At 48.1% G+C, this 26253-nt stretch overlaps 4 protein-coding genes across 10 annotated transcripts; 3 read left to right on the top strand and 1 right to left on the bottom strand.

Moving 5' to 3' along the window:
- The first annotated feature begins 874 nt into the window (after positions 1–874).
- On the top strand, positions 875–5397 carry Ufc1 (ubiquitin-fold modifier conjugating enzyme 1). The gene is made up of 6 exons (XM_051186265.1): positions 875–1112; positions 3536–3603; positions 3993–4056; positions 4344–4420; positions 4671–4761; positions 4959–5397. The coding sequence occupies exons 1-6, from the start codon at positions 990–992 to the stop codon at positions 5037–5039; spliced, it is 504 nt and encodes a 167-aa protein (XP_051042222.1). The 5' UTR covers positions 875–989; the 3' UTR covers positions 5040–5397.
- Positions 5398–5984: 587 nt separating this feature from the next.
- Usp21 (ubiquitin specific peptidase 21) lies at positions 5985–12069 on the top strand. Its single transcript, XM_051186255.1, has 13 exons — positions 5985–6216; positions 6965–7588; positions 8324–8383; positions 8557–8677; positions 8883–8994; positions 9184–9339; positions 9816–9880; positions 10073–10176; positions 10360–10446; positions 10702–10773; positions 11181–11295; positions 11383–11497; positions 11712–12069. Exons 2-13 carry the CDS (start codon positions 6986–6988, stop codon positions 11800–11802), a joined length of 1701 nt encoding a protein of 566 aa, XP_051042212.1. The 5' UTR covers positions 5985–6216; positions 6965–6985; the 3' UTR covers positions 11803–12069.
- Positions 12070–12922: 853 nt separating this feature from the next.
- On the top strand, positions 12923–17244 carry Ppox (protoporphyrinogen oxidase). Of its 6 annotated transcripts, XM_051186247.1 has the most exons (13): positions 12923–13138; positions 13238–13332; positions 13488–13622; positions 13759–13874; positions 14018–14150; positions 14421–14565; positions 14671–14861; positions 15912–15972; positions 16110–16228; positions 16318–16428; positions 16526–16675; positions 16939–16981; positions 17059–17244. In XM_051186247.1, the coding sequence occupies exons 2-13, from the start codon at positions 13246–13248 to the stop codon at positions 17199–17201; spliced, it is 1434 nt and encodes a 477-aa protein (XP_051042204.1). In that variant the 5' UTR covers positions 12923–13138; positions 13238–13245; the 3' UTR covers positions 17202–17244. The 6 variants fall into 6 exon arrangements, with proteins under 6 accessions (XP_051042204.1, XP_051042203.1, XP_051042208.1 ...); XM_051186246.1 differs by lacking the exon at positions 12923–13138 and having other exon boundaries at positions 13168–13332; XM_051186249.1 differs by lacking the exon at positions 12923–13138 and having other exon boundaries at positions 13180–13332; positions 13484–13622; positions 13743–13874.
- A 95-nt stretch (positions 17245–17339) lies between these two features.
- Positions 17340–23017, bottom strand: B4galt3 (beta-1,4-galactosyltransferase 3). Of its 2 annotated transcripts, XM_051186252.1 has the most exons (7): positions 22858–23017; positions 22223–22517; positions 21394–21629; positions 19968–20158; positions 19722–19844; positions 18230–18334; positions 17340–18117 (listed from the first exon to the last, which is right to left on the bottom strand). In XM_051186252.1, exons 2-7 carry the CDS (start codon positions 22479–22481, stop codon positions 17844–17846), a joined length of 1188 nt encoding a protein of 395 aa, XP_051042209.1. In that variant the 5' UTR covers positions 22482–22517; positions 22858–23017; the 3' UTR covers positions 17340–17843. The 2 variants fall into 2 exon arrangements, with proteins under 2 accessions (XP_051042209.1, XP_051042211.1); XM_051186254.1 differs by lacking the exon at positions 19722–19844.
- Between the last annotated feature and the right edge of the window lie 3236 nt (positions 23018–26253).

Below are 26253 nucleotides of genomic sequence, written 5' to 3'. Positions count from 1 at the left end.
CTCTGTGAGTTCGAGGCTAGCCTGGTCTACAAAGCTACACGAGAAACACTGTCTTCAAAATCCAAGAACCAAACAAACAAACAAAAACCCAAAACAAAACTAATGGGCAGTGGTGTTGTATGCCTTTAATCCCAGAACCCCGGCGGCAGACACAGGTGATCTCTGTGCGAGGCCAGCCTGCTCTACAATGCTAATTCCAGGACAGCTGAAAGTAAATAGTGAAACCCTGTCTCAATAAAACAAAAACAAAAAACAAAAACGTTACCAGAAGACTTGTCTAAGGCTGAGAATAGACATTCAGCGACTATCATCTAGCCATTTGGGAGAATTCATCCAGAATTGAATTATGCCTGTATACATTGTGCATAGCACACAAAAGGTATTCAGTAACTCTTTGCAAAATGTTTTATCGTTCAGTTGGTTTTAAAATTTAGACACATTAATTTTTTGTCATAAGCAAGCGGAACTCCGGCTATCCTGTTTGAGGCCAGCCCTTTAAAAACAAACAAGCACTTATATTTCCTAATTCAGTCGTGTTAATTCTTCAAGGAAGGCATTGTATAAACTAACGAAGTCCTCAGGATGAGGACTGTATCCTAAATACTGTATCCTAAATACAGTTCTTTGAAGAGTGTATAGAAAAACCTGAATTCTAACAACTTTCCTGGTTTGGGAAGGTCGTGGGTTTTCCCAAGTTTGCTTCTGAGCATGAGCGGAAGTCACTCTTTGAGCAGTCTCCGGAGGCTTAATGATAGGTGCCATATTACGGACAGAGTAACCCATCTTCATTCTGTTCTTCCAGACGCTCACAACAGTGGGTCAATTTTATTTTCTTACTAAAATAATAACAATAATAATAATAATAAGAGTGCGTTCAGAGAGGGCTTTAAGGCAAGACAAACCCTCATCTTCCCATAGTAAAGATGGCGAAGCCCTGAGTAAGTTACCAGCGACTCCACTTCCGCAATTTTCTTGTGCCCTGGTCCAAGATGGCGGATGAGGCCACCCGGCGGGTCGTGTCTGAGATTCCGGTGCTGAAGACTAATGCCGGACCCCGGGATCGGGAATTGTGGGTGCAGCGACTAAAGGAGGAATATCAGTCCCTTATCCGGGTCAGTTTTTCTCCTGTGGTTGACTGCCTAGCAAACGGGTGGCGGGTAATCAGGTGTCCTCAGGAATTGGCTCCGTGTGGAAGCCGCTTCCGGTTTTTAAGTTTATAAATTCATATAAATGTGACTATTTGGGGGCTGGGGGATTACGGGTGGACGAAGGGAGGATGCCGAAGAGATTCTGGTTAGGAGCACAGTAGGGCTAAACCTTGAAGAAAAAAATAGCAGTATTCCTGGAAGGTGACGTGTCTCTCCCGCTCCGCTCCAGGTGTTTGCTGCATTGTACGTGGCAGTCGGGGATGGGGGGTCAAAAGCACTCCTCAGAGCCCGAAATCTCAACCCATCACTGCTCTTCTCTTATTCCTCGTGGTGAAATGAATGGAATGAATGAAAGGAATTGATGTCAGAACTGAAAACTTTACAGTGTTAGATGTAGAGAGAGTTTGGTGCTTTTAGTTACAAATTAACCATTATTTCAGCTGATCTCTCTGTTGTGGAAAGAGAAAGATTACACTCCTTATGGGGTCTCCTGCCTTATATATTGCTTCATTGAGAAGTTGGCTGAGTCCTTGCTTAGCATGCAAGAAGTCCTGGGTTCTACCCCTAGCACCTCATAAATTATGTGGCTCATGCATTCTTAGCACTCAGGACGTGGAGGCAGGAGGATTGGAAGTTCAGGTCATTCTGGACTACATAATGAATTCAAAGGCAGTCTAAACTACACAAGACCCTGCCTCAAACACAATAACAATAAAACATATGATAGTGTTCTAGTACCTAGGAAGGGTATACAAAACCAAATAAGAAGGGACCTACTGAGGTTTGTGGGAACAGTATTATAAGTGGACAGACAGACATAAGTAGGATATTTTGAGAGTATGGAAAAAGATGTGTAATTCAACTTTAGTTTGCTAGTGTAAGGCTTCTTAGAAGTGATAAAACTTGAGTTGAAACTCAAATATAAACACAGGGGCCAGAGAGAGATAGCACAGTTTGTAAAGCACCTGCTACTAAACCTTATGACAACCTTCATTTGATCCCTAGAACCCACATATTAGAAGAAGAGAACTGACTCCTTCGTGTGCCCTCTGGTTACTACATGCACACCTTGGCATGGGTGCACACACACACACACAGACACACAGATACACACTAGTAGCGTGTGAAACATAGGGATAGGAAAAAAAGATATTCAAGACATAGGGATAGGAGCTGGAAAAGTGACTCACTTACTGCAGAGGACCTGGTTTGGTTCCTGGCATTTATATGGTGGCTCACAATCGTTCATAATTCCAGTTTCAGGGGATCTGGTATGCTCTTCTAGTCTCCTCAGGCACCAGGTGTACATGTGTACATACAGGCATAAAAAAAAGCCACTCACACACATAAAAGAATGCAAGCTAGAAGGAGCATGGTATAAGCTGGGAGCCTGGAATTACAGCAGTTGGGATGCCGAGGCAAAAAGACTTCAGGTTTGAGACTAGCCTGGACAGTTTCAAAGCCTTCCTGGGAGTTCAAGGCCAACCTGAGCAATTTAGTAAGACCCTATCAAGGTAGGGAAAAAAAAAAAAAAAAAAGAAAGGTAAAAATTGGGCCAGATCCAAGGCTGGGTGTCATGGTACATACCTTTAGGCCTAGCACGGGGAGGAAAAGGCAGGAAGGTTTCAGTGAGTTTAGTACCAGCCCTGGCTATAGAGATACCCTGTAACAAACAAATAGCATAAACTAAAGTCAGTGGGACATCATGAAATATTAGTAGAGAAAAAGAAAAGGAAAGTCAAGGATGAAGGCTGGTCATTTGGCCACCTGAAATCGAGTATGTGTTGGTGGTTCATACCTTTTATCCCAGGACTCAGGAGGGACAGGAAGATCAAAAGTTCAAGGTCATTCTTAGTTCTAAAAGGTAGGTTGTGGCTGGCCTGGACAGGAGTCCCTGAGGAGGAGGAAGGGAGGTTTATGTTATAAAACCCAGATGGAAATTCTAAGTTTCTGTTTTCTGTTACATAAAGGTATAAACTGAACCCGGATGGTGGTGGCTCAAGCCTTTAATCCTAGTACTGGGGAAGCAGAGGCAGGTGGATCTCTGTGAGTTCAAGGCCAGCTTGATCTACAGAACAAGTTCCAGGGCAACCAGAGCTACACAGAGAAATGCTTGCTTGTGTAGCCTTTTCTTTCATTTTGCTTATGTCTGAAAAGTTGTTAAAAATACACTAAAAAAGAAACCAGTCACACGTTTGAAGGGGCTACCCTTGGCTCTAGCTCCCTTTCCTTCTCTGTGTAGCCCTGGATGTCCTGGAACTTGCGCTATAGTTTAGATTAGACTATGTGTCCCTCCTGCCTATGTCTCCCAAGTACTGGCATCAAAGGTGTGTGCCACCACACCTGGCTCTGGCTCCCTTTTCTAAGATTTAATTTTCTTCTTTCAGTATGTGGAGAACAACAAGAATTCAGACAACGATTGGTTCCGACTGGAGTCCAACAAGGAAGGGACCCGGTAAGCAGGCCCTCTTGGGAGGTGTGAGTAGGATCCTCACCTGACTTAAGCAATTTGGTATCTTGTAACCAACCCAAAGCCACCATGTATCAGTTTAGAGGTCTCTAATTCCTAACCTATGAGTCTTCAGTTTGGTGGCATAAACAAAGATGCCATTTGAGTATGATAGGAATGGTCTGACTAGCTTGGCAATGGTGGGACATGCCTTTAATCCCAGCACTCGGGAGGCAGAGGCAGTCGGATCTCTGTGAGTTCCGAGACCAGCCTGGTCTATAAAAGCTAGTTCCAGGACAGCCTCCAAAGCCACAGAGAAACCCTGTCTTGAAAAACCAAAAAAAAAAAAAAAAAAAGGAGTGGTCTGACTGGACTGAGGTTTGGTTTTGTTACAGATGGTTTGGAAAATGCTGGTACATCCATGACCTCCTCAAATATGAGTTTGACATCGAGTTTGAAGTGAGTGTGATAGAATGGGAAGTATGAAGGTTAGTAGAAAGGAATTGATTAGATGATTGTTAACAAGCTAAACTTCCTTGAAAGGACTAAACAAAACTTTTAAAATGGGAGGGGAAAGCTGAGGTTTGAGGTGGAGATATAACAGTTACTAATCTCTGTGTCTAGAATCCTAGCTGTACATGCCGCTTGGGGGATTTGCTGAATTCAACCAAAAAATATATGTTTAATTAGACTAGTTCATTTCTCTCTCAGTTCTCTGCTTTATTAAGGCTTTGTAATTTCTCCAGATTCCTATCACATATCCCACTACTGCACCAGAAATTGCAGTCCCTGAGCTGGATGGAAAGACAGCAAAGATGTACAGGTAGGATTGACTGGGAGATAAGAAAGAACAAAGAGAGCCTCAGGGAGGAGCTCAAGAGACAGAAGGTTTCCCCAGAGAATGCTGCTCCAGAGTCTAGAGGGAATCTAGGATTCCCTATGTCAAGCCTATGCAAAGTGCTTAGCTGACCTTGTTCTCAGTTCTGAGCACTAATCTCCGTGTATTCCCAAGAGGCTGCTATACATTATGGCTAGTTTTGTGTGTCAACACCTTCCTCTTGTCCTTCTCATAGGGGTGGCAAAATATGTCTGACTGATCATTTCAAACCTTTGTGGGCCAGGAATGTGCCCAAGTTTGGACTAGCTCATCTCATGGCCTTAGGGGTAAGTTTGTTATTCTTGGTATATGAGAGGAAAGGGAGGGTTCACGACCTAAGCAGTACCAGAAACATAGCTGAGACTAAGAGAGCAATAGTGTTGTCCTTGGGCATGTCCTCCTGGAGTCTCTGGGAAGGAGGTTCAGGTGGAACCAGAGGTATTGACTACGGTGGTAACCTCACAGGGTCTCCCTTGTATTGCAGCTGGGTCCTTGGCTGGCAGTGGAAATCCCTGATCTGATTCAAAAGGGTGTGATCCAGCACAAAGAAAAATGCAACCAATGAAGGATCAAGCCACCGAGGCAGGACAGAAGGGCCTTTTGATAGGCTGTATTCCTGTTTTCCTGTGAATCATTCTTCTTACTCAAGAGTCTTTCACGGGTCACCTCTGATTGTTACAAAGTAGCTATAGCTGGAGGGAGAAAAAATTCACAAACCCAACAATAGGGTAAAATCACAAAGCTTCTAAGTTAAACTGTACAGGAAGGAGAAAAAGACTTGGGCCTTAAAACAGGCCAGGTGTATCCCTTCTCCAAGTGGAACCCTGGAGGCATCTGGAGGCATGGGGCGTTAACTGACAGCACATAGCTTTTTTGGTTTCTGGAAACAACCTGTCAATAAAAGCTGCTTCCTATGTATGTAATCTGTGGTTCTCATTGATGGCTGTTAACAAGGTGAACAAGCAAAATATGGAGGTACATGAACAACTCACTAGCTTGGAAGGGGGAAAGGAATGTCCGTTCAAGGGCTAACAATTAGGAGGAAATCTATTTCTTTCCCTGCTGTTGAGATTTGCTTTTGCCTTTTAGCAGTGAGCCATGCTTTCCTAACTGCCTTAGCCTGCAAAAGAGCTTGAAGAATGCATTTTACAGGTTGAGTTCTATGCCCACTAGGGATAGGGATCTCCCATGCCTAGGTGGAGTGCTAAATGCTTCTCTGTTGGTTTTCGGGCTGGACCTGGACCTGCATGCGGCTTTCCACGCTACATCCCTCTTGTTTGGAAAGAATCTCTGTTGGAAGTCCTTCCACTATTCCTTTTTTTCGGCTCTTGATCCCTGTAAGCCACAAGACGGGATGAGGGGCCTTGACCTCAGGGACTTGCTGCAATGGTTTAAGACCACAACCCAGCAAGGCCTGGAACTAGTGGTTCTAAAGTTGGCTGCGTTTCCATGGTGTCGGTCGGGGAGCCGTGGGGGCGGGCTCACGCAAGCGCCGAGGAGGTGGGTGGGAGGATTCCGAGTGTGGGCGCGCAGGCGCCTTATGAGACTGTGAAGCCGGTGGCCGGTGGCCGGGCAGCACCAACAAAGATGGCGGTGGCCCTTGCGGCGGGAGCAAGCTGGGCTACGGCTGCTGCTAAAGCTGCAGCCCGGCCCGTGGGGAGGCTTTTCGGGGTTAGGAGGGGGTGGCCCTGAGCTGGAGCTGGACCCCGGCTGGCCTCCCCCGCCGCCTCACCGGGGGACAGGTATGGGCTGGGACGTTGTGGCAGGGCGGGGTGGGGTGGGGTGGGGGAGCTGAGGGAGAACGGATCCAGACCCCAGAGGACATTCACCACAAAGGGAGAGGCTCGCGGTGCCCAGCGGGGCCTGGGAGAACTAGGCTGGAAGAACAGCATTCTCGGACCGCGGGGAATATGCCGCCGGACACTGTAGCCAATCAGCGGCCTCGGCCTTTCTGCCCTCGAGGGGGGCGGACCCGGGTAAAACCCCGCTGTGGTGGGAGAGGTGCAGAAATTAGGGGTCAAGTAGTTCGTCCTCCATCCCAAACCATTGCTTCCTGAGCCCACATATCAAATGGGAGCCCAGAACTGGAGGAGGGAGTGGATTGCAAATCACCCATTTAATCGGCTTCATTTGCAATCCAGAGAGGCAGGGGTTGAGTTTGGAATGCTGATTCCTGCATCCACGGTCCCAGGTCTGAGGCATATCAACTTGACTAGCTGATCTTGGGACTACCACTGCTTTTCAGTAAATCTGTAGTCTTTAGAGAGGGGGTGGGGCGTGAAAGGTCAAAAGGATGGGCTACTATTCAGTCATTTGTTTATTAAAGGGATACTAAGTATTTTCTTTGCGTTAAACATTGCTAAGTTCTGGGAATTCGAAAACTGATTTTATAGACGTGATTCATGCCCCCAGTACGTGTAGAAGCCAGCTCGCACGGTAGCCTATATCTTATCTCCTTTACTAATTCAAATGCTGACCCTCTGTTCCCAGGTCCAGCCTGCGGTGTCCACAATGCCCCAGGCTTCTGAGCACCGCTTGGGCCGGACTCGAGAGCCACCTGTCAATGTACAGCCCCGAGTGGGAGCCAAGATACCATTTCCTCCCCGGGCCCGCAGCAAGGAGCGCCGAAACCCAGTTCCTGGGCCAAACTCTGTGTTACGACCTTTGCCTCCCAGGCCAGGTCCCCCAGATGAGAGGCTCAAGAAGCTGGAGCTGGGTCGGGGTCGAACCTCGGGCTCTCGTCCTAGAGGCCCCCTTCGAGCAGACCATGGGGTTCCCTTGCCTGGCTCACCACCCCCAACTGTGGCTCTGCCTCTCCCATCCCGGACCAACTTAGCCCGTTCCAAGTCTGTGAGCAGTGGGGACTTGCGTCCAATGGGGATCGCTCTGGGAGGGCACCGTGGTGGCACTGGCGAGCTAGGGGCCGCACTGAGCCGCTTGGCACTCCGACCTGAGCCACCCACTTTGAGACGTAGCACTTCTCTTCGTCGTCTTGGGGGCTTCCCTGGACCCCCTACCCTGCTCAGCATACGGACAGAGCCCCCTACTTCCCATGGCTCCTACCACATGATATCTTCCCGGCCCTCTGAGCCATTCTACTCTGATGACAAGATGGTGAGGACCTGACGGCTCCTGTGGTCTTCCATGCTCATGTTCCTCTTGCCTTCAACTCTTGTTGCCATGAGGCTTTCTTGTTCCCTTCTACAAGTCCCTTTGTCAACCCCTCATTACACCAGTGGACTCCTCTCTCTGAGGCCTTCTAGATATTTTGGGTTGTATGTGATTCTCCCAACTTGGTGTGCCATTCTGGTCCCTAGGGAATTAACTGAACTATTTAGAATTCTTCTTTGGGTCCTTAGGCCCGTCCTTTTAAGGCAGCTTCTCTCCTAGGACTGGGCCTAGACCTAATTAATCCCAGGGCTGAGGAGGGGTGGAGCCAGAGCACCTGCTGATGTGGTTGGTTACCGATTTCCTGAGCTGAGCTTAGCTGCTTGCAGTTGGTGCCAGCAGGACAGGGTGCAAGAAGGGGCCACGGGGGCAGGAGGGGGCTTTGGGGGCAGTAAAGTGGGAGTGGGGAGCAGTTGGGCAACCATGCCAGTGCTTGAGGAGTTGCCTCAGGAGCTGCAGCGCCGGCTAGCTGGCCAGCGGAGTAAATGGGGAATAGGTGTGACAGCCATGGCTGAGTCTGTGGTACACTCAGCTGTGATGGGTTTACTGCTCATGACCAATGAGGTAGGAAGACCAGTGAGGGACAGAGGGTCAAGATGGGGCATGAGCAGGTGGTTGGGGAGACATTCAGCAACATGTTATTGAAAGTGCCAGTTGAATATGACTACTCTGACCTTCCAGGCTCGTCACACACTGCTCCTGGGCTCTGGTCATGTTGGCCTCCGAAATCTGGGAAATACAGTAAGAACTGTCTTCCTGTCCTTTCTCTGTAGAAGGAATGTGAAGTGGTGTTGGGGATGGAGGTAACCTGCAGATCTGGGGAAGGCATGTAGAAGGGGCGCACTAATGCTCTCCCAAGGCTTATTGGGCACCAGACTGGAAAGGTAATGGCAGTGTCCCTACTGCTTCCCCAGTGTTTCCTGAATGCCGTGCTACAGTGTTTGAGCAGTACAAGGCCTCTCCGAGACTTTTGTCTTCGAAGGGACTTCAGGCAAGAGGTGCCTGGAGGAGGCCGAGCCCAGGAGCTCACAGAAGGTGGGCAACAACTCCTGCTCCTTCTTCTGTTCTGTTCCCCCCAACCCCTTCAGCTCTATCCCCCAATACCTATGATTCCCAGTCCTCCAATCTGACAGTTACGTCCATTTCCCCCTTCTTGGAGGCTTTCTATCCCCAGAGTCTCCTCTTAACTGCTCTTCTAGACATTAATCCTGTATCCCCTCCCCCACTGTCACACCAACAGCCTTTGCAGATGTGATCGGTGCCCTCTGGCACCCTGACTCCTGTGAAGCTGTGAATCCTACTCGGTTCCGGGCTGTCTTCCAGAAATATGTTCCCTCCTTCTCTGGATACAGGTAGGGAAAATGAGAGGATAGGATTATCTTTCTGATCAAATGTGGGGCTAGGGCCAAGCAGCAGCCACAGCACCATGATTCTGAGCCTTGACATTTTCTACACTGAGGAAGTAGGGATCCATATTTGGGCAGGGAGTACTGCCTGTGGACTAAGAGGGAATCAGTTACCCATATTCTGTCTGGCTGTAGCCAGCAGGATGCCCAAGAGTTTCTGAAGCTCCTCATGGAGAGGTTGCACCTTGAAATCAACCGACGAGGCCGCCGAGCACCACCAATCCTGGCCAGTGGTGCAGTTCCCTCTCCACCTCGCCGAGGAGGGGCTCTGCATGAAGAACCTGAACTAAGGTAAAGGTTGCTCCCCCTTGCTCCTCTCCCCTGGGGTTCTGTCAGTAGCATTCAATCTCCAAAGAACTGAGCCAACTGAAACCAAAAGTGTAGGGCCTAGAGGAGACCCTTTAGCATAGGAGAGTAAATGGTTTGAAAGTACAAGAAAGGGTGAAAGAAAGGGGGTGGAGCTTGACAATGAAGAGCCAGGGCTAAAATAGTGTTAGGAGTGTCACTAAACAGGGAATGGAGGAACCTTTTGCAATAAAATAGACCAGTGGGGCTGGCATTCTCCCCTCGTACATATTTTTTCTCCTCTCGTCTTGGATTTCCCCAGAAAGTTCTTGGAAAAGAATTACTCCTTTGACTAGAAATCTAGGGAAGGAGCTGGTTTGTGGGAGTGGAACAGGGCAATGTGGATAACCTCAATGGTTTGGGGGTACCCAGTATTCCAGCTGTCTCATGGGTGCCCCCTCCCTTCCCTTGATCTGTGGTAGCGATGATGACCGAGCCAACTTGATGTGGAAGCGATACCTGGAGCGAGAAGACAGCAAGATCGTGGGTATGGAACGGGGCAGAGCGGTGGGGCTCCGGGCTTGGGAAAGGAAAGAACGAGGGCAAAGCTGGGTGATGAGGATGTGCAATGGTGTGTAGAGTTGGGTGGCAGCAAGGAAGTGGGAAGAGACAGGATTCTGAGACGGCGCCTTAGGCATCCAACAGTCACTTTTTCTCCTGCCTTTTTGTTTCTATCTAGACCTTTTTGTGGGCCAGTTGAAAAGCTGCCTCAAGTGCCAGGCCTGTGGGTATCGCTCCACGACCTTCGAGGTTTTTTGTGACCTGTCCCTGCCCATCCCCAAGGTGGGATTCCAGAGGATTCCAGGGGTGGACGGAACATGGGTTGTGTGACCCACCCCTACATGAGGGTGGGAACTATGTGGGTCTCTGAAGCAGAATTGAAGCCTGGATTATGAAAAGATTAAAAGCAAACAAACAAAAGGAAATTCAGAAGATGCTGACCCTTACCCCCTCCCTTTCCCCCAGAAAGGATTTGCTGGGGGCAAAGTGTCTCTGCGGGATTGTTTCAGCCTTTTCACCAAGGAAGAAGAGCTGGAGTCTGAAAATGCTCCAGTATGTGGGGGTTTACAGTGGTGGGAGACCTGGGGGGTCTGTCTGGATAAAAGGGGAAGCATGCTTCCTTAGCGTGGGAATAACGGTTACATGTCTGGGTGTGTGTTAGTGTCTCAGGTATGTCATAGCATGCCTAGGTTAAAGCAGACAGGGCAAAGCAATGAGAAACATACTAAATTTATATGTGTATTGGGTGTCAGAAAAACCAGCTGAGGTGAGGGCACACTGACCTAAGACTGTTTGCTGTTTATTTAGGTGTGTGACCGATGCCGGCAGAAAACACGAAGTACCAAAAAGTTGACAGTACAAAGATTCCCCCGAATCCTCGTGCTCCATATCCTAATCTTCCAGTTCTTATTTCCTTTAGGATATCTCCCATACATTCTGCTTTCTCACCTTCACTGAATTTTCCTTGGGAAAAAAACCTGCCACCCCAACTCTCTTTGCCATCTTTCAGGACATGTTGGGGGAATGGAGGGTACTGAATTCCTTTTCTGTTTGTTTTTTGTTTGTTTGTTTGAGACAGGGTTTCTCTGTGTAGCTTTGGAGCCTGTCCTGGAACTATCTCTGTTAGCTCTGTAGACCAGGCTGACCTCAAACTCACAGAGGCTCTCTTGTCTCTGCCTTCTGAGTGCTGGGACTAAAGACTTGCGCCACCAATGCCCAGCTGGGTACTGAATTTCTTACTGCAGCTCCCTTTGAGACCCTCAGCCTCCCAAACGCTCCTTAACCAGGGCTTAGATCTGAATAGATTTTCCACCTCCAGAGGCTCCATCAAGAAAAGTTCAGTAGGTGTTGACTTCCCATTGCAGCGACTGAGCCTAGGGGACTTTGCCAGTGACAAAGCGGGTGAGTCTGGTCCCGGAATGTCCTAAGGAACCTTCAGGAAGGGGACACAACTCTTGATTATAGCAACTGATCTTGTCTAACCCACAGGAAGCCCTGTCTACCAGCTGTATGCCCTTTGCAACCACTCGGGTAGTGTCCATTATGGACACTACACAGCCCTATGCCGGTGCCAGACTGGTTGGCATGTCTACAACGACTCCCGGTGAGAACAGCCTCTTATTCAACTCCTGTCCCATCCCACTGCACCCCTGGCACCTTCCCCTCCTATGAGGCCCCAAAAGATGAGACCCTGACAAAGGTGGGGGGAAGGCTCTCTCCTGAACTCAACCTGGGTTCTCTGAGGTTGATTCTTGTAGCTAGGAGGGGTAATACACAGAAATGACTACACAACCGTTCCCCATTTTCCTTCTTTCTAGTGTTTCCCCTGTCAGTGAAAATCAGGTGGCATCCAGTGAGGGCTATGTGCTGTTCTACCAACTGATGCAGGAGCCACCTCGGTGCCTGTGACACCATCTTGAAGCCCTGGCACCTGTGAAAACCTTTTCAACACCCTCAAGCCCCCAGGCTCCCCATTTACCTCAGAGACGTCTATTTTTGTGTCTTTTTAATCGGGGAGGGGGGTTGGTTGTAGCTCCCATTATTTTTTTTATTAAGAAGCACCCTTCCACCTTGTTTCCTGCCCATGTACAGAGCTCACCAGGCCCTTGACCATGTACAGCCCCCAGAACCTCTGCAATCTCACTTTTTGTGAATAAATTTATTAAGAAAAAGTGATGTTCACGTTTGTATTTGCGGGTAAGAGGGATATCCAGAATTTGGTTCGATTGGATGGAGCTTTGTGGGACCCAATTCCGTCTTTGAACAGGCGGGGGCGCACTCAGAGCAGAAGGAAAAGAACCGGGATTGAGAAAGCCTTACTTGCACTTGTGCCTTAACAGAGTTTAGTGGTGCTAAGAAGACAAACCTTGAGACTTGTGAAGCGGCGGAGAGGCATAAAACTAGAGTGTAGTAGGCATTGGCACGCAGCATTTGGTGGAGAGGATAACGGCCCCTCGGGAGCAAGGCACCCAAGAACCCCTGTTGACAAACACAGGTTTCGTTGCCGGGTGGCCCTAGCTCCCGTAGGCCCTGGCTGTTGCTAACATCAAAGAGCTGTTTATGGAGCCACCTCCCCGCAGACTGGCCTCCAAGTGTCTCTCTCCAACCAAGGCTCATGGGGCCCTCCCTCCAGGGTTCTCACCACGGGATTAGGAAGCTTGAGCTGGGGAATGCTAACTCCGGGATTCGGCTTTTCTCTGTCTTGCCCCTGGGGAACGCAGTGCCGGTTATTACAACCAACTCCGCCGCTTAGGCAATGAAGCAGTTAACTTGTTCCACAGAGCTGACTCGGGAAGTGGCAGAACGTCACTGATAATTCGGTGTTTTCATTGGTGGATGTATCCAGAGCTCACCAATCCAGAACCTGCTTTCCAGGATCCACCAATCCTGAAGCAGTAAAGCTAAGCGCAGCTGCGGGCCGCCAGAATGGAGTAGATGGAGAGTCGCAGGGACCCTAAAAGTTAGGGGCGGGGATTGCAGACTTGAGTCTGCTGGTCGGCTGAGGCTAGGGAAACCGTGTGCTGCACAATTCTGCACCCCCTCCCCCCCGGAGAGTTTGAGCTGTGGAGATAGCCTGGGCGGGGGCCTTATCTGCCCACCGCCAGGAGAGACTGTCCTAGGGCCTCTATATCATTCATTTTCTCTGGTTCCCCCTATCTCGTGGCTAAGTCGGGGCCTCTGTACGAAGGTCTCCCTCTGCCACCAGCACGTATATGCGCGCCCAGCCTTAGGTGTTCACAAATCAGTAAGTGCCCAGAAGTGGGGTACGGGACCAGTGGGGTTTCTGCATTTGTAAAACAGGGTGCCTCCTGTTCTGCCGGGGTATCTCTATACTTTCCCCCAGGCCTTACAATGGGCCGGACTGTGATCGTGCTTGGCGGAGGTATCAGTGGATTGGCGGCAAGTTATCATCTGATCCGAGGCCCCTGTCCCCCTAAGGTGAGTCCTCACTAGAACCAGAGAAAGACTCATTTAATACTCTTCACATTTCCAGCAAAAACTGGATAGATTCTATCCCATGGAATGTGTAGTCTCCCCAACCCCGTCCCCAGTCCCTTTTTCCTGCACCCACAGTATCTTACTTTTGGAGCCAGGTGATCTTAGTGGAGGGCAGCAAGCGTTTGGGAGGCTGGATCCGCTCAGTCCGAGGATCAGATGGTGCGATCTTTGAACTTGGACCTCGAGGAATTAGGCCGGCTGGCGCCCTGGGAGCCCAGACCCTGCTCTTGGTGAGCATCGTGTGGAATGTGTAGGACAGGTAGTGGAGGAGAGTTTTCCAAACGGATAGAGTTGCAGAGGGGAAAGACATTTGTTGGGTCAGTTTTTCCTTAGTGTGTCCTCTTCCCGAGGGCCTGTGGAGAGCAGGTTTCTGAGCTTGGCTTGGAATCAGAAATCCTGCCTGTCCGGGGGAATCATCCAGCTGCCCAGAATAGATTCCTGTATGTAGGCGGTGCCCTGCACCCCCTACCCTCTGGCCTCAGGTAACACTTCACCTCCTAACTGTACACCTCTTCCATTAGCTCCCTGTCAGCCCCTCCAGCCACAGGGGTTAAATGAATGAAAATAACCCCTGGGAGCTGGGAAGTTGACTCAGGGAGTTTTCACCTTGCCTTCCTTCATGCAGGGGGCTACTCCGCCCTTCACCCCCCTTCTCGAAACCTCTGTTTTGGGCTGGGCTAAGGGATTTGATGACGCCCAAGGGCAAAGAGCTTGATGAAACTGTGCACAGTTTTGCCCAGCGCCGCCTTGGACCTGAGGTGACACTAACTCAGAGGTGGTCTCAAACCTCTTCCCTCCTAAACTAGCTGCTGCATCTAGGGATGTCCTCTTTCTATTGGTGGAATCTCCAAAACTTGGTGTTGGGAATAAATGCCTTCCTTTCCTTCCCATCCTTCCCATCCTTTGTTACAGTGGGAACACCCCCAGCACAAACTCTCTTCTTCCCTCATCCTGTCCCAAACAGGGCCAATGGAAATCAGCCAGGGTGGCTTATTCCTTGGCCCCTCAGACCCAGTCTTACCCTTAAGGTGGCATCTTTAGCCATAGACAGTCTTTGCCGAGGAGTGTTTGCAGGCAACAGCCGTGAGCTCAGTATCCGGTCCTGCTTTCCCAGTCTCTTCCAAGCTGAGCAAACCCATCGATCCATATTACTGGGGCTGCTGCTGGGGGCAGGTGAGGGGAGGCATTGGTTCAAAGGGTGAAATATAAAGCCTGACAAAGTGAGGTACTTTGTACAAAGGGTACTATTTTGATAATATATCTTTTCCCTCCTCTTAGGACAGAGTCCACAGCTGGATTCCTCATTAGTTCGTCAGGCCCGGGCTGAGCGATGGAGCCAGTGGTCACTCCGTGGAGGGCTGGAGATGTTGCCCCAGGCCCTTCACAACTACTTAACTAGTAACGGAGTCACTGTCTTCAAAGGTCAGCCAGTCTGTGGGCTCAGCCTCCAGCCAGAAGGACACTGGAAGGTAGGAGAACACTCTCTCTGGAGTATAGTGAACCTCTATTAGTGTTACTGGTTTTGTTGTTGCTGCTGTTATTATGAATATTGCAAAAATATATTTAGCAAAAAGTTTCATATGGAAATGTGTATGACCTGAATTATACCACAGTAAAATGGGCTCTCTGGGGAGGGATGTGGACTTCCCTGTTGAACATCCATTTCTTTAAACTTGGTCCGAGACTTTAAACCACGGTATTGTTTTCTCATATGACTACCATTTTTTTTTTTATGACCACCATACTATTACTCTGTTGCCCACTAATTGACATCTCTCCACACTTATCACTCACAAGATTCTTAAAGGCATCAAAGCCTTACAGTATTCCTTGAACATATCTGCCACCTTTTAATGTCAATGATAACTTCTTGTCCATAAATTTCTTCTACTGTTGAGTAAGGGGGAGCTGAACAGATATCTCCAAAGCTTGAGAGCATGTAAACCTTTTTAGAAGACCTGGCTGGGTTCAGTTCCCAGAACCCACATCACGTGGCTCACAACTGCCTGGAACTCCAGCTCAGGGACACAGATGACCTCGTTTCTACGGACTCCAAAGGCACCTGTACACATGTGTGCATACACACCCTGCATCACTGTCTTTGTCTGAGTAGTTTAACCAGGTCAGGGGTGGTAGCACTGGGCTTACTGTTTTCTTGCCTTCGAGAAGCTATTTAGATATTGGCCACCTCAGGTCCCTAGGCATTGTTTGTGAACTTTCCTCAAAAATCCCTTAGCTATGTAATTGGAAGCAGTGCTTGTGAGTATCTGGGGGCAGGAAAGGACACCCACGTTCACTGAACTTTTCAGAGCAGCCCACTGGCCTCTTCCCGGTTTACTTTCTGGATTATACAGAGGATTTTTGTTCAAATGATATTGACATTCATGTTTTTCATCCTGAGTCAGCACCCAGTCTTTCCTGTCTCTTGGGTACCTGGGAAACTAAGAGCGAGGCAGCAAATCTCACTTACCTATAAAGTCCTTATAACACCCTATCTCTGCAATGTTCTTATCACTCAGGTGTCTCTAGGGGACAGCAGTCTGGAGGCTGACCACATTATTAGTACCATTCCAGCTGCAGGTAATGGGACAGTCCCTCCTTTTCCCTGACCATCAGGAGGCAATAGTATGCCTTCCTGTGCCATCAGTGCCACATCAGGCTCCTGAACTGGTCATGCCTGACCTAGCCTAGTGTTAATGCCTTTGTCTGATCCCTAGTGCTTAGCAAGCTGCTCCCTGCTGAGGCTGCACCTCTAGCGCATGTCCTGGGTACTATCACTGCTGTGTCTGTTGCTGTGGTGAATCTGCAGTACCAAGGAGCTTGTCTGCCTGTCCAGGTAGGAGGGAGAGGAGGAGATGGGGTGGGGAGGAAGATACAGGCTGTGAGAACCTTTTCCTCATGATACACAGACATCTTCCTCTCCAGGGATTTGGACATTTGGTGCCATCATCAGAAGACCCAACTGTTCTGGGAGTTGTGTATGACTCAGTTGCCTTTCCTGAGCAGGATGGGAACCCCCCAGGCCTCAGAGTGACTGTGAGAGGAGGAAACTGTGCTTATAGTGGGGTTTTGGAAGGACTTCTCTGGGCCTTAGCATAGACAAGGGCAGGATGGTCAGTGTTCTATTCCACAGGTGATGTTGGGAGGCTACTGGTTACAGAAGCTAGAAGCTAATGGCCATGACTTGTCCCCAGAGCTATTCAAACAGCAAGCACAGGAGGCAGTTGCTATACACTTAGGACTGAAGGAGCGACCAAGTCACTGCTTGGTCCATCTACACAAGGTGAGTTGAAATAAATTTTAGTTCCCTATTGAAAGTACGGGAGGCAGAGGCAGGCAGATCTCTGTGAGTTCGAGTCTAGCCTGGTTTACAGAGCTAGTTCCAGGACAGGATACCAAGCAATACAGAGAAACCCTGTCTCAAAAACAAAACACAACAAAAACCCAAAAACAAAAAGAAAGTAGGAGCTACTGTGTTTATCAGTATGTCAGCCAAGGTCTTGGAAATCAGTAATAAACTTTCCCTTGCATCTTATCTCTCCTTAGAACTGTATCCCTCAGTACACATTAGGGCACTGGCAAAAACTAGGTAAGTTGGCAAAGTGGCTGGGCTGAGAAAGTCAGACCTCAGTTACAACATTCCTTGTATCCTTTCTTACCTTTCAGAGTCAGCTATGCAATTCCTGACGGCTCAAAGGTTGCCCCTCACTTTGGCTGGAGCTTCCTATGAGGGGGTCGCTGTCAATGACTGTATAGAGAGTGGGCGTCAGGCAGCAGTTGCTGTCCTGGGCACAGAATCTAACCACTGATTCCCCCTCTCCCACTCGTGAAAATAAAAGTTGCTTGAACTTAGTTTGTTCTTGGCATTCTGTCAACCTACAGGCTTGTCGGGGCCGGGGTGGTGGGGGAAGATAAAGCAGCCTGGAATGCAGAAAGCACAAGCAAGATGAGACAAAGTCCTTTATTAGAAAAGATATCAAAATCCCAGCCCCCTGGGCCAAGACCAGAGAAGCTACTCCAGCACTGGCAGGAAATGCCCTGGTAGAGGCTTCCTCCACCAGACAGCTTCTTAGGAACCATAAATAGAATAAATATTCACAGAGGTCCCAGGAGAAGCCAGGTCACTCTTGGAAAAATGATGTTCATGAACGAATAAGGGGCTTGGGGTCCAGCCCTGCTCCTACCCTGGGGGCAGGGGACTCCCAGGATTCGTCACATAAAATGACATCAAGGATTCACAGTCATAAACCCTGAGAGGTGGCCCCTAGAAAGAGGAACCTCCAGGTCTAGAGGAGCCCAGCTCCAGTCTAGCAGTGAGGAGAGGTCCCTGCCCCCCAGCACAGTACTAGGATTTAGTTTCCTCACATCCCTCTGAAAGAAGTGAGGAGCAGAGGGTGCGGGGAATACAACCCCTCTGATTCACTTTCATGATTAAAGTGGGCAAAGAAGAATCAGTGTGAACCGTGGGGAGCTGTGTGGTTGGCAGTAGGCAGAGGACCAGGCCTAGCTGGGTGCCGGCGTTGCAGCATCTCTTGTCGGAAGGCCTGGGAGGAACCTGGTGGGTATCGGGGACCAGAGGGAGCCCGGGGCCCCCGAGGGTCAGTCCCAATGTCTGCAGTGATGTTGGTATAGAGAGGACCCAGCTCTTTAGCCAGCAACTGGTATGTCAATGAGTTCATTCCATCTTGTGTCCAAGAATTCTGGGTGCGGACCAGCAGGTCAAATCTGAGGGTTAAAGGTTTAAGACTAAGATCTAAAAGGAATATCCTGGAATTTAGGGACTAAGAGTTCCATGAAGAGAGGAAAGCCGGGAGTCCAATAACAATTTCCTCCCTACCTGTGAGGGTTTTCCTCATTGCCTTTGTCCCCTCTGTGCTTCACCATCTTATAGTGTCCCACAGAGGTTGGTGGTCGAGAGATCTTCATCCCAGCCAGGCGAACCCTATGAGAAAAGGGAGGGACTCTTGGAGGAGCTAGAATGGGAAAAAAAAAGCTGCTGGCAGGTGAATGAGAAAAGTAAAGACCATCAAGGAAGTGATAACATGCACCTTTACACAGAGTAACTATCTGTTTGGGAAGGAAAAAAATAAGACTGCCAAGTATGAAAAGGAGGAGAAAATCAAACAGAAGGTAAAGTTGGCTGTATCTAAAAAGCAGCATCTAACGCCAGGTGCCCTGGGGCCTTACAGGAACTGGCAGAGGGAGATTTGTAACTTTTATACCTCCTTTCTAAATGGCTCCTAAGAGCTGCCCTTGGAGTCTTAGGAGGACAGGGAAAGGGGCCATTTTATCTAAAGCACAGAAATGGCAAACCCAAACTCAGCCACCTCAGCTTCTTCCCTTCTGTGCTGGGCAGAAGTGGAACTTACCTATCCTAAACATAGAACTACCAAGCTGCACTCCTAGCCCAGCAAGTCTTATTTAGAAATAATGTCTAAACTACCCAACTCCTTTCCAGCTGCTGCCATGTGTGGAAGAGAACAGCAGAAGCAGATAGACTGACCAGGACCTTAAACAAACCCGAATTCTGAAACACAGAAGCAAGACATGGAGGTAGTTTGACAAAGAACTGAAAAAATACATCTAGGGCTGGAGAGATGGCTAAGAGGTTAAGAGTACACTGGCTGCTCTTCCAGAGTTCCTGAATTCAATTCCTAGCATTAACAACCATCTGTAAGGAGATCTGGTTCCCTCTTCTGGTTCCCTCTTCTGGCAGAACACTGTATGCATAATAAATAAATCAAAAAAAAAAAAAAAGAAAGAAAAAATACATCTAGAATTTTTGGGGTATGAAATACACTCAGATGAGAATTAACATAAAAGATGTCATTGCAAGGGACAGAAGGGGAAGGGAGGCAATGGATCCAGCATACTAAGCTCAAATACATTTCACCTGAAAGTGGTTCACTGGAGGCTAAAGGTAAGAATGTTTCACATGCTGATTCATTATGCCAATCAGAGTCTCCCCTGCCCTCTTTTTTCCCCCTTTAAAATAAGAAAGTGATTCTGGGCTATATGGAACAGAATCCCCCCTCCCCCCATTCTCACTGAAGTAGTCTATATGTGAGCCTATCAAAATGAAGAACTAACCTGTCTTTAGGACCCTTCTTGAGATCTAGAATTCCGTATTTCCAGTTGCTCTTACCCCTTTTCCCAAGAATATAACCAACCAGATCTATCTAGAAAACTGAAATTTGATAGAATAGGCAGCAGGGTTAAAGCCTGTCCTGAGGGAAAGCAATGGGCTCAGTGCTGAACCAGGAAGCTAAAGATTTGTGTTGAAAGACTATGGCTAGGGTTTGGGAAAGAGGTGTTGCAAGAAGTCTGACCTGGTAGCAATGTCATCATCCTCACCACCCCAGCCCCAGTATTCATTGGGGAAGCCATTCATCTTCAGGTACTGGTCAGGAGTGAGCGCTGAAACCCCACCAAAGTACTGTGGGTACGGGAGGCTAAGGAGAAAAAGATCCTTGTATTTTCACAAATTTGGAACATCAACCCTACCCACAATCCCCTCAGCTCTCCTCCTCTTACAAGGTTGGTTTCCCTTTCTAGTGCCCTTCCATGCCCACTACCTGTATCCAAACTTGTTCATGGCAACAGCAACGTGGCGGGGTCCCCGGGGGTCACACACATACAGGTTATGATCATTTTCTGGAAGGAGGTCCACATCATGTAAGAACAAGCAGTCCCATTCTTCATCACGCAGGGCTTCCCGCACCCCAACATTCAGGAGCTTTGCCCTGTTAAACATTCCATTTCCAGCCTAGAAGATAATGAAAGAGACCAGGCTATGCATGGAGAAAGTAGGCAGCATGTGTGCTAAAGTGAAAAGAACACCTAAGCGGAACATGGGGCCAACAGAAAGGAGAAGAAAATGAAGAGCAGAGCAGGGTGGTACCTGGCTCTAACTCCAGCACTTAGGACTGAGACAGGAAGACCTTTTTTTTTTTTTTTTTTTAAAGATTTATTTATTATGTATAGTGTTCTGACTGCATGTCTGCCTACATGTCAGAAGAGGGTACCAGATCTCATTACAGATGGTTGTTGAGTGACCATGTGGTTGCTAGGAATATGAACTCAGGACCTTCAGAACAACAGCCAGTGCTCTCAACCTGAGCCATCTCTCCAGCTGGAGACAGGAAGGTCTTGAGTAGACTATAAGCAAAACAAGGGCTGGAGATGTGGCTCAGTTGGTAGCATTCATTAAGCCCTTGGCACAGTCCTCAGCACCACATAAAACCAAGTATAGTAGCATGTGCCTGCACCCCCACCAGTGGGAAGGGAGATGCAGGAGGATCAGAGGTTGAAGGGCATCCTCAGCTACAAAGTAAATTCTGAGACCAGCCTGGGTTACATGAGACCCTATCTCAAAAACAAAAGAAATGCAGAAACGCATATTTGTTTTGCACATTCGTGTATGTGCAGGCAAAAAACAAAAACAAAAACAAAAAAAAAAAACAAAAAAAAAAAAAAAAAAAAAAAAAAACAAACCAAAAAACCACACACACACAAAATAAATAAATCTAATGCAAATTTTTTTTTTTTTAACAAAATTGCAGAACTAGTATTTTAGCTCATCCTTAACCAATTCCAAATTTACACAAGCCACTCAACAAAGGGAAAAAAAATCAGAAAAATATAGGAGGGTAGGAATATCCTAACAGGATTGGGAGACAGATCTAACAGAATAAGCATGGGACTAACAAGGTTGGAAGAACAAGGTGGCTTCTCCACTATGTATTGCTTAATCCTCTTACAATTATCCCACAGACCCATTAGATGAGAGAGAGGCCTTTATCTGAGGCCTCCTTAACATCAAAAAATGTAAGGAACTGGACGCTGGTGGTACATAGGTTAATCCCAGCACTCGGGAGGCAAAGGCAGGTGAATATCCGGCCTACAGAGTGAGTTCCAGGACAGCCAGAGCTATAACACAGAGAAAACCCTGTTCCCCCCCCCCCAAAAAAAAAGGAAAGAGTAAAGTAGAAGTGGGGATACCTGGTGGATGACATAGATGCCATATGCAAGCTGCTGGCGCTGTAGGAAGGGGTGCAGGTGATAAAGCAGCAGACGCAGGTGGTGCTCCCTGGCACGATGTGGCACAATTATGGCTGTTCGCGATCGTGGCTCACATCCTGCAGGACGGTATCGACCCCCTGGTTCCACCCGGGGATTCCGCTCTACAATCTCTGCTAGTGATGGCACTGGGCTAAAGGATACCGACACGGGACCCACTGTTGGTAAGGAAAGGCAAGTTCAGACATTGGAGGCACAAGAAGAAAATGGGTATCAGAATCTGAGAATACCTCTGGCCAACAGCCTGATTCTGGGCTCAGTTTCCCCAAGGGCTCACTCAAAAATCTAACGAGCCTCCACAAGGCTGGCTAGCTAGGCAGAGGCAGGAGGATCTTTGTGAATTCAAGGCCAGCCTGGTCTACACAGCAAGTTCCAGAACAGGTTCCAAAGCTACACAGAGAAACCATGTCTCAAAAAATCTAAAAAGACAGGCTCTTACCCTAAACTATTTACTTTCTCTTGTCCCACACTGAAGCTACAGGAAAAAAGCAAAACAACTTTTACCTAATAAAGCCAAAACTCATCTACAAGAGAAATAATTCCTACCCTGGGGCATGAGGAGCCCATAAAATGGGCAGGCCGTGGAAACCTTGTGACCCAAGAGCCTACTCTAGCCTCTCAATTCACAGGCCACTCTATCTCAACATCAGCTCACCTTGGAGTACATTAACCTAAGTCTCAATTCATGCCTGCCCAGGGCTCCCTGCTCCCACACCTCCTTCTGTTCTTCCCGTTTTCCCTTCGTACTCACCTAAGAAAGGAGATCTCTCTGGACAATAGGGCAGAGCTTGAGCTGGAGGAGCCCCTGCAGCGACAGGGGCGCCAGGCAGGTGACTGAGGTTACTATAGACGTCACGGGGATGAGAATAATCAAACGTTGGGCCCTGATCGCGACCAAACAGAGCGCTAAGGCTTCGGAAGCCCCCTAGTGACAGGTACATCATAACTGCCAGTTGGGAGCCCACAAGCAGGGCCAATGTGCAGGGCCTCTCCAGCAGCCGCCGCAACATCCTGACTTGAGGGCTAGGTAAAGAGTGAAGGGATTTCTAGGAGCAAACAGGAGGGAAGAGAGCAAGAAGCAGTGACATGAGCAGGTAGAGAGGAAAGTGGTGCCAGGGAAAGGAAGAGAAACAAGCAGAGAACAAAGTCACAAAAAAGCAAAAAAGGAATACTGATATAATCAAACAAGAACAAAAAAAAAAAAGCCAGAAGATAACCAGGTAACAACCACCAGCAGTCCTTATACAAATCAATAAAGCTCAAATTTCATCTTCATCCACTTTAGTCACTTTCATTCTCCACCTTCAAGAACCTTACATCATTCAAGTCCTAAGTCAAGTCCATTTCAGAAGTCTTTATCTGTCCAATCTTACAAAAGAGACACACCTGTGTTCACGCGGTCTTCTTCCGGATCATGGGGGCTCCAGGAGGTCCTCGGGGAGCAGAGATGGGAGGCATTATCTAAAATTGGAACTGTCACAGAAGACAGAAAAAGGCATTCCAACGGCCAATCTGTGACCAGACGTGATCGAGAAGAACCAGTCACCTGTACAGTAGAGACCGGGATCAGGAAGAAACAACTTTCTCATCGTGGGAAGTGCGGGAAAGTGATTGGAGAAAAAGACGCCAGGTCAAGTTTCTTTGGGACTACCTCCAGTAGACTAAGTGACAGGTCTGTACCTAACCCTCTACTTCAACAAAACGAGTTTGGGGAGTGGGGACAGGGAAATGAATGGAGGCACAAACAAAACAAAACTCAAACCTATTCAAGAGGCAAGGCAGTTGTGTCAGGACCTTGGAGTGGCCTAGAGAACAGCAAAACAGGAAACAGGTTCTTTCTGTTCTTCACGTACCAGCGAGAGCCTCCGCAGGTGCAGGGTGCTTGACCACCTGGGAGCTGCAAGCCAGCAACCCTGGAACGTGGCCGGGAGAAGGGTTGGGGTGGTGTCCTCTACCTTTTCCACCTTCCTCCAACCCTAGTGGGGGTGGGGAGCAGAGTTCTAGGTGAAGTGATAAGTACAGAGGGAGGTCTAGAGCAGAATCGGCCAGGACACCTGGGCCGGCTCATCTGGAAAGGCGTGGCCAGCGCTTTGCGCGCGCGCGCGCGCGGGGGAGGAGGGATGTCATTAGAATTCCTTTCCTTTTCGGGCACGCCCATCCCACCTTAGTCTCTTGTTTGTCCCTAGCATGCAACGTGAAAGCAATCGGCCCGCATCCACATTTCCACCCGACACTCTGTCTGTGCTCAATCTGGTTTTCCAGCCTTTACTCAGAACTTTTCCTTCCCCCGATCTCCCAAACCTTGCTCGGAAGACTCTCTCCAAGGTCCCAAGCCCACCATACCTGGTCACCGCCACTCGGACAGCCGGGCAAGTATCGTTGCCGCCATCTTGGAAGCGGGCGCTGGGGGGAGGGGCCTCGCGTCACGGGGCGGAGCCTCTGGCGGGCAGGCGCAGGGCCCCAGCCTGCTAGTCCCGCAGCCGGTGACCCGCACCGAGGAGAAGGTCGCTAGACCCCCGCGCTTCCTCTCCACCTCACAGTCTCCTAACCGAGTTCTATTGCTCACCTTAGGGCACCGCAGCTCAAAGCCCTTGTTTCTCAGTAGGGCTGACAACCAGTTTCTGATTGGACCTCACACCAGGGTAGGCTGAGCCCTTTCCCACGTGTGTCAATGGCGCCCTCTGTAGCCAGCCTAGTGCTACTTAGTATCGAAATTGTTTCTAAGGTTACTGTAACACGCATTTTTGTATCCGCATGGTTAGTTAACAGTGAAACATAGCATGTGGACGGAAAGGCAGCTTCAGCTCTAATGTAAATATGTTTTCCTAGGTATTAGACTAAAATGGTCGCTACAACCATATGTAAGATATTTAATCCTGTGGCTTCTACCAGCTCATAGCAAATGTTCAAGCCAAGGAAACAATAGAAAACCAATTACAGTGTTTGCCTCAAAAAGCACACTGTCTCCTGTGTGTTTGGGGTGGGGTAGGGGTGAGGGGCTACAAACAATATAGTGCAATGATAACCATGACCTGGAAGGACACCTCGGCCACATGTGATCCTGGATAAGCTTCTCAAAAGTAGTCATGTCTAATGGGAAGCGTGGAGGACTTATGTACAGCATATCTTGTTTTAAGCATTGTTTTCACGAAAGTTACCTTACAACTCAGTATAGGTGAGTGACCTGTACGCAAATTATGTCTTGTCTAGTAAACACCATTTAGAGAAAAACAAAACAAAAACGAAATATTTGTCTCCATTTTCTCATTCAGTTTTATATTCATTTGAAGCAAAATTCTAATTAATTATATTACTAAAAACTCGGAGTCAATTATCAGGGTAATAACCTGAAAGATAAAGATAAACAGAAGAGCAGCCACCAGCCTCTTACCTCTCTGGATCCTAGCTGGGACTAAAGAGACATAAGCTTAAAACAACTCTTCTTTTTAAATAATTTATTTTGTATGTGCATTGGTATTTTGCCTGCATATATGTCTGAGTGAGGGTCTCTGAACTGAAGTTATAGTAGTGAGCTACTATGTGGGTACTGGGAATTGAATCCAGGCCCTCTGGAAAAGCAACCAGTGTTCATAACCACTGAGCCATCTCTCCAGCCAGCATCCCATTCAATTTTTTTATTTCACAAGACACAGCATTACATTTTCACGCAGTGTACAAACATCCCACAACAATTCTTCTGAGATTTTGATCTACCTTGGTGTTTCATTCCTTTTGTTATTGATGTTTTTGTTTTCCTTGTTTTGTTCTAAGACAGGGTCTCATGTAGTCCACACTAGCTTGGAACTCCTGGTTTCTTTGTATCCATCCTCCAGTGCTGGCATTACAGATATTATAGTGTGTCATCACACTCAGCTGCTTTGTTTTTCTGTTTCTGATTTGTTTTGTTGTGAAACAGGTGGTGCCATCTGGTCTGGTACTCATGGCCATCCTTCTGCCCCAGTCTCTCAATTTCTGAGGGATTACAGGTATGAGTCACCACATCTGGCAGGTAGGATTTTATTCTTGCAAAATTGACCTTCAGTTCTTTCTTTTTAAATTTTCTTACCTTTTTGTGTATGTGTGGTGGTCCACGTATATACATGTATATGGAGGTTGTAAGTCGACTTTGGGCATTATTCTTTCACTGTGCTGGTTTTTTTTTTTAAGATATGTTTATTTATTTTATTTTGTGTGCATGAATTTTTTATCTTTATGTATGTAGGTGCACCACAGGCATGCCTAGTACCCACAGCAAACCAGAAGAGGGTATTAGAAATCCTGGAACTAGAGTTGCGGGTGGTTGTGAGCTGCAGTGTTGGGAGGGCATTGGGAACCAAACCTGGTCTTCTTCAAGAGTGGCATGTACTTTTAACCACTGAGCCATCTCTTCAGCCCTTCACCTTGTTTTTTTGAGACCAGATCTGGAACTTGAGATTTGCTGCTTAAGCTAGGCTGGCTGGCTGACTGCTCTCAGAGATCTACCTGTTCCACCCCCAGTGCTCCAATTACAAGTACATTGTGGCATGCACTTTACCAACTGAAGTGCCTCGTTAGACCCTTCTTTTTGCTTTTCAAGCAGTCTTCTTTTCACTTTTCAAGAGTCTTCTTTTTTCTTTTCTTTCTTTCTTCCTTCTTTCCTTTCTTTCTTTCTTTTTTTCTTTCCGGGGGGGTTCTTGGGGGTGAGAGGGTTTAGAGAAAGGGTTTTTCTTTGTAGCCCTGACTATAAACTAGGCTGTCCTGGAACTCAGAGATCCACCTGCCTCCCAACTGCTAGGCTTAAAG

This window comes from Phodopus roborovskii, unplaced genomic scaffold, assembly GCF_943737965.1.
Source record: "Phodopus roborovskii unplaced genomic scaffold, PHOROB, whole genome shotgun sequence".
Taxonomy (NCBI): Eukaryota; Metazoa; Chordata; class Mammalia; order Rodentia; family Cricetidae; genus Phodopus; species Phodopus roborovskii.
The sequence above is the reverse complement of the archived record's forward strand: the minus strand, read 5'-3'. Positions and strand labels throughout refer to the sequence as shown.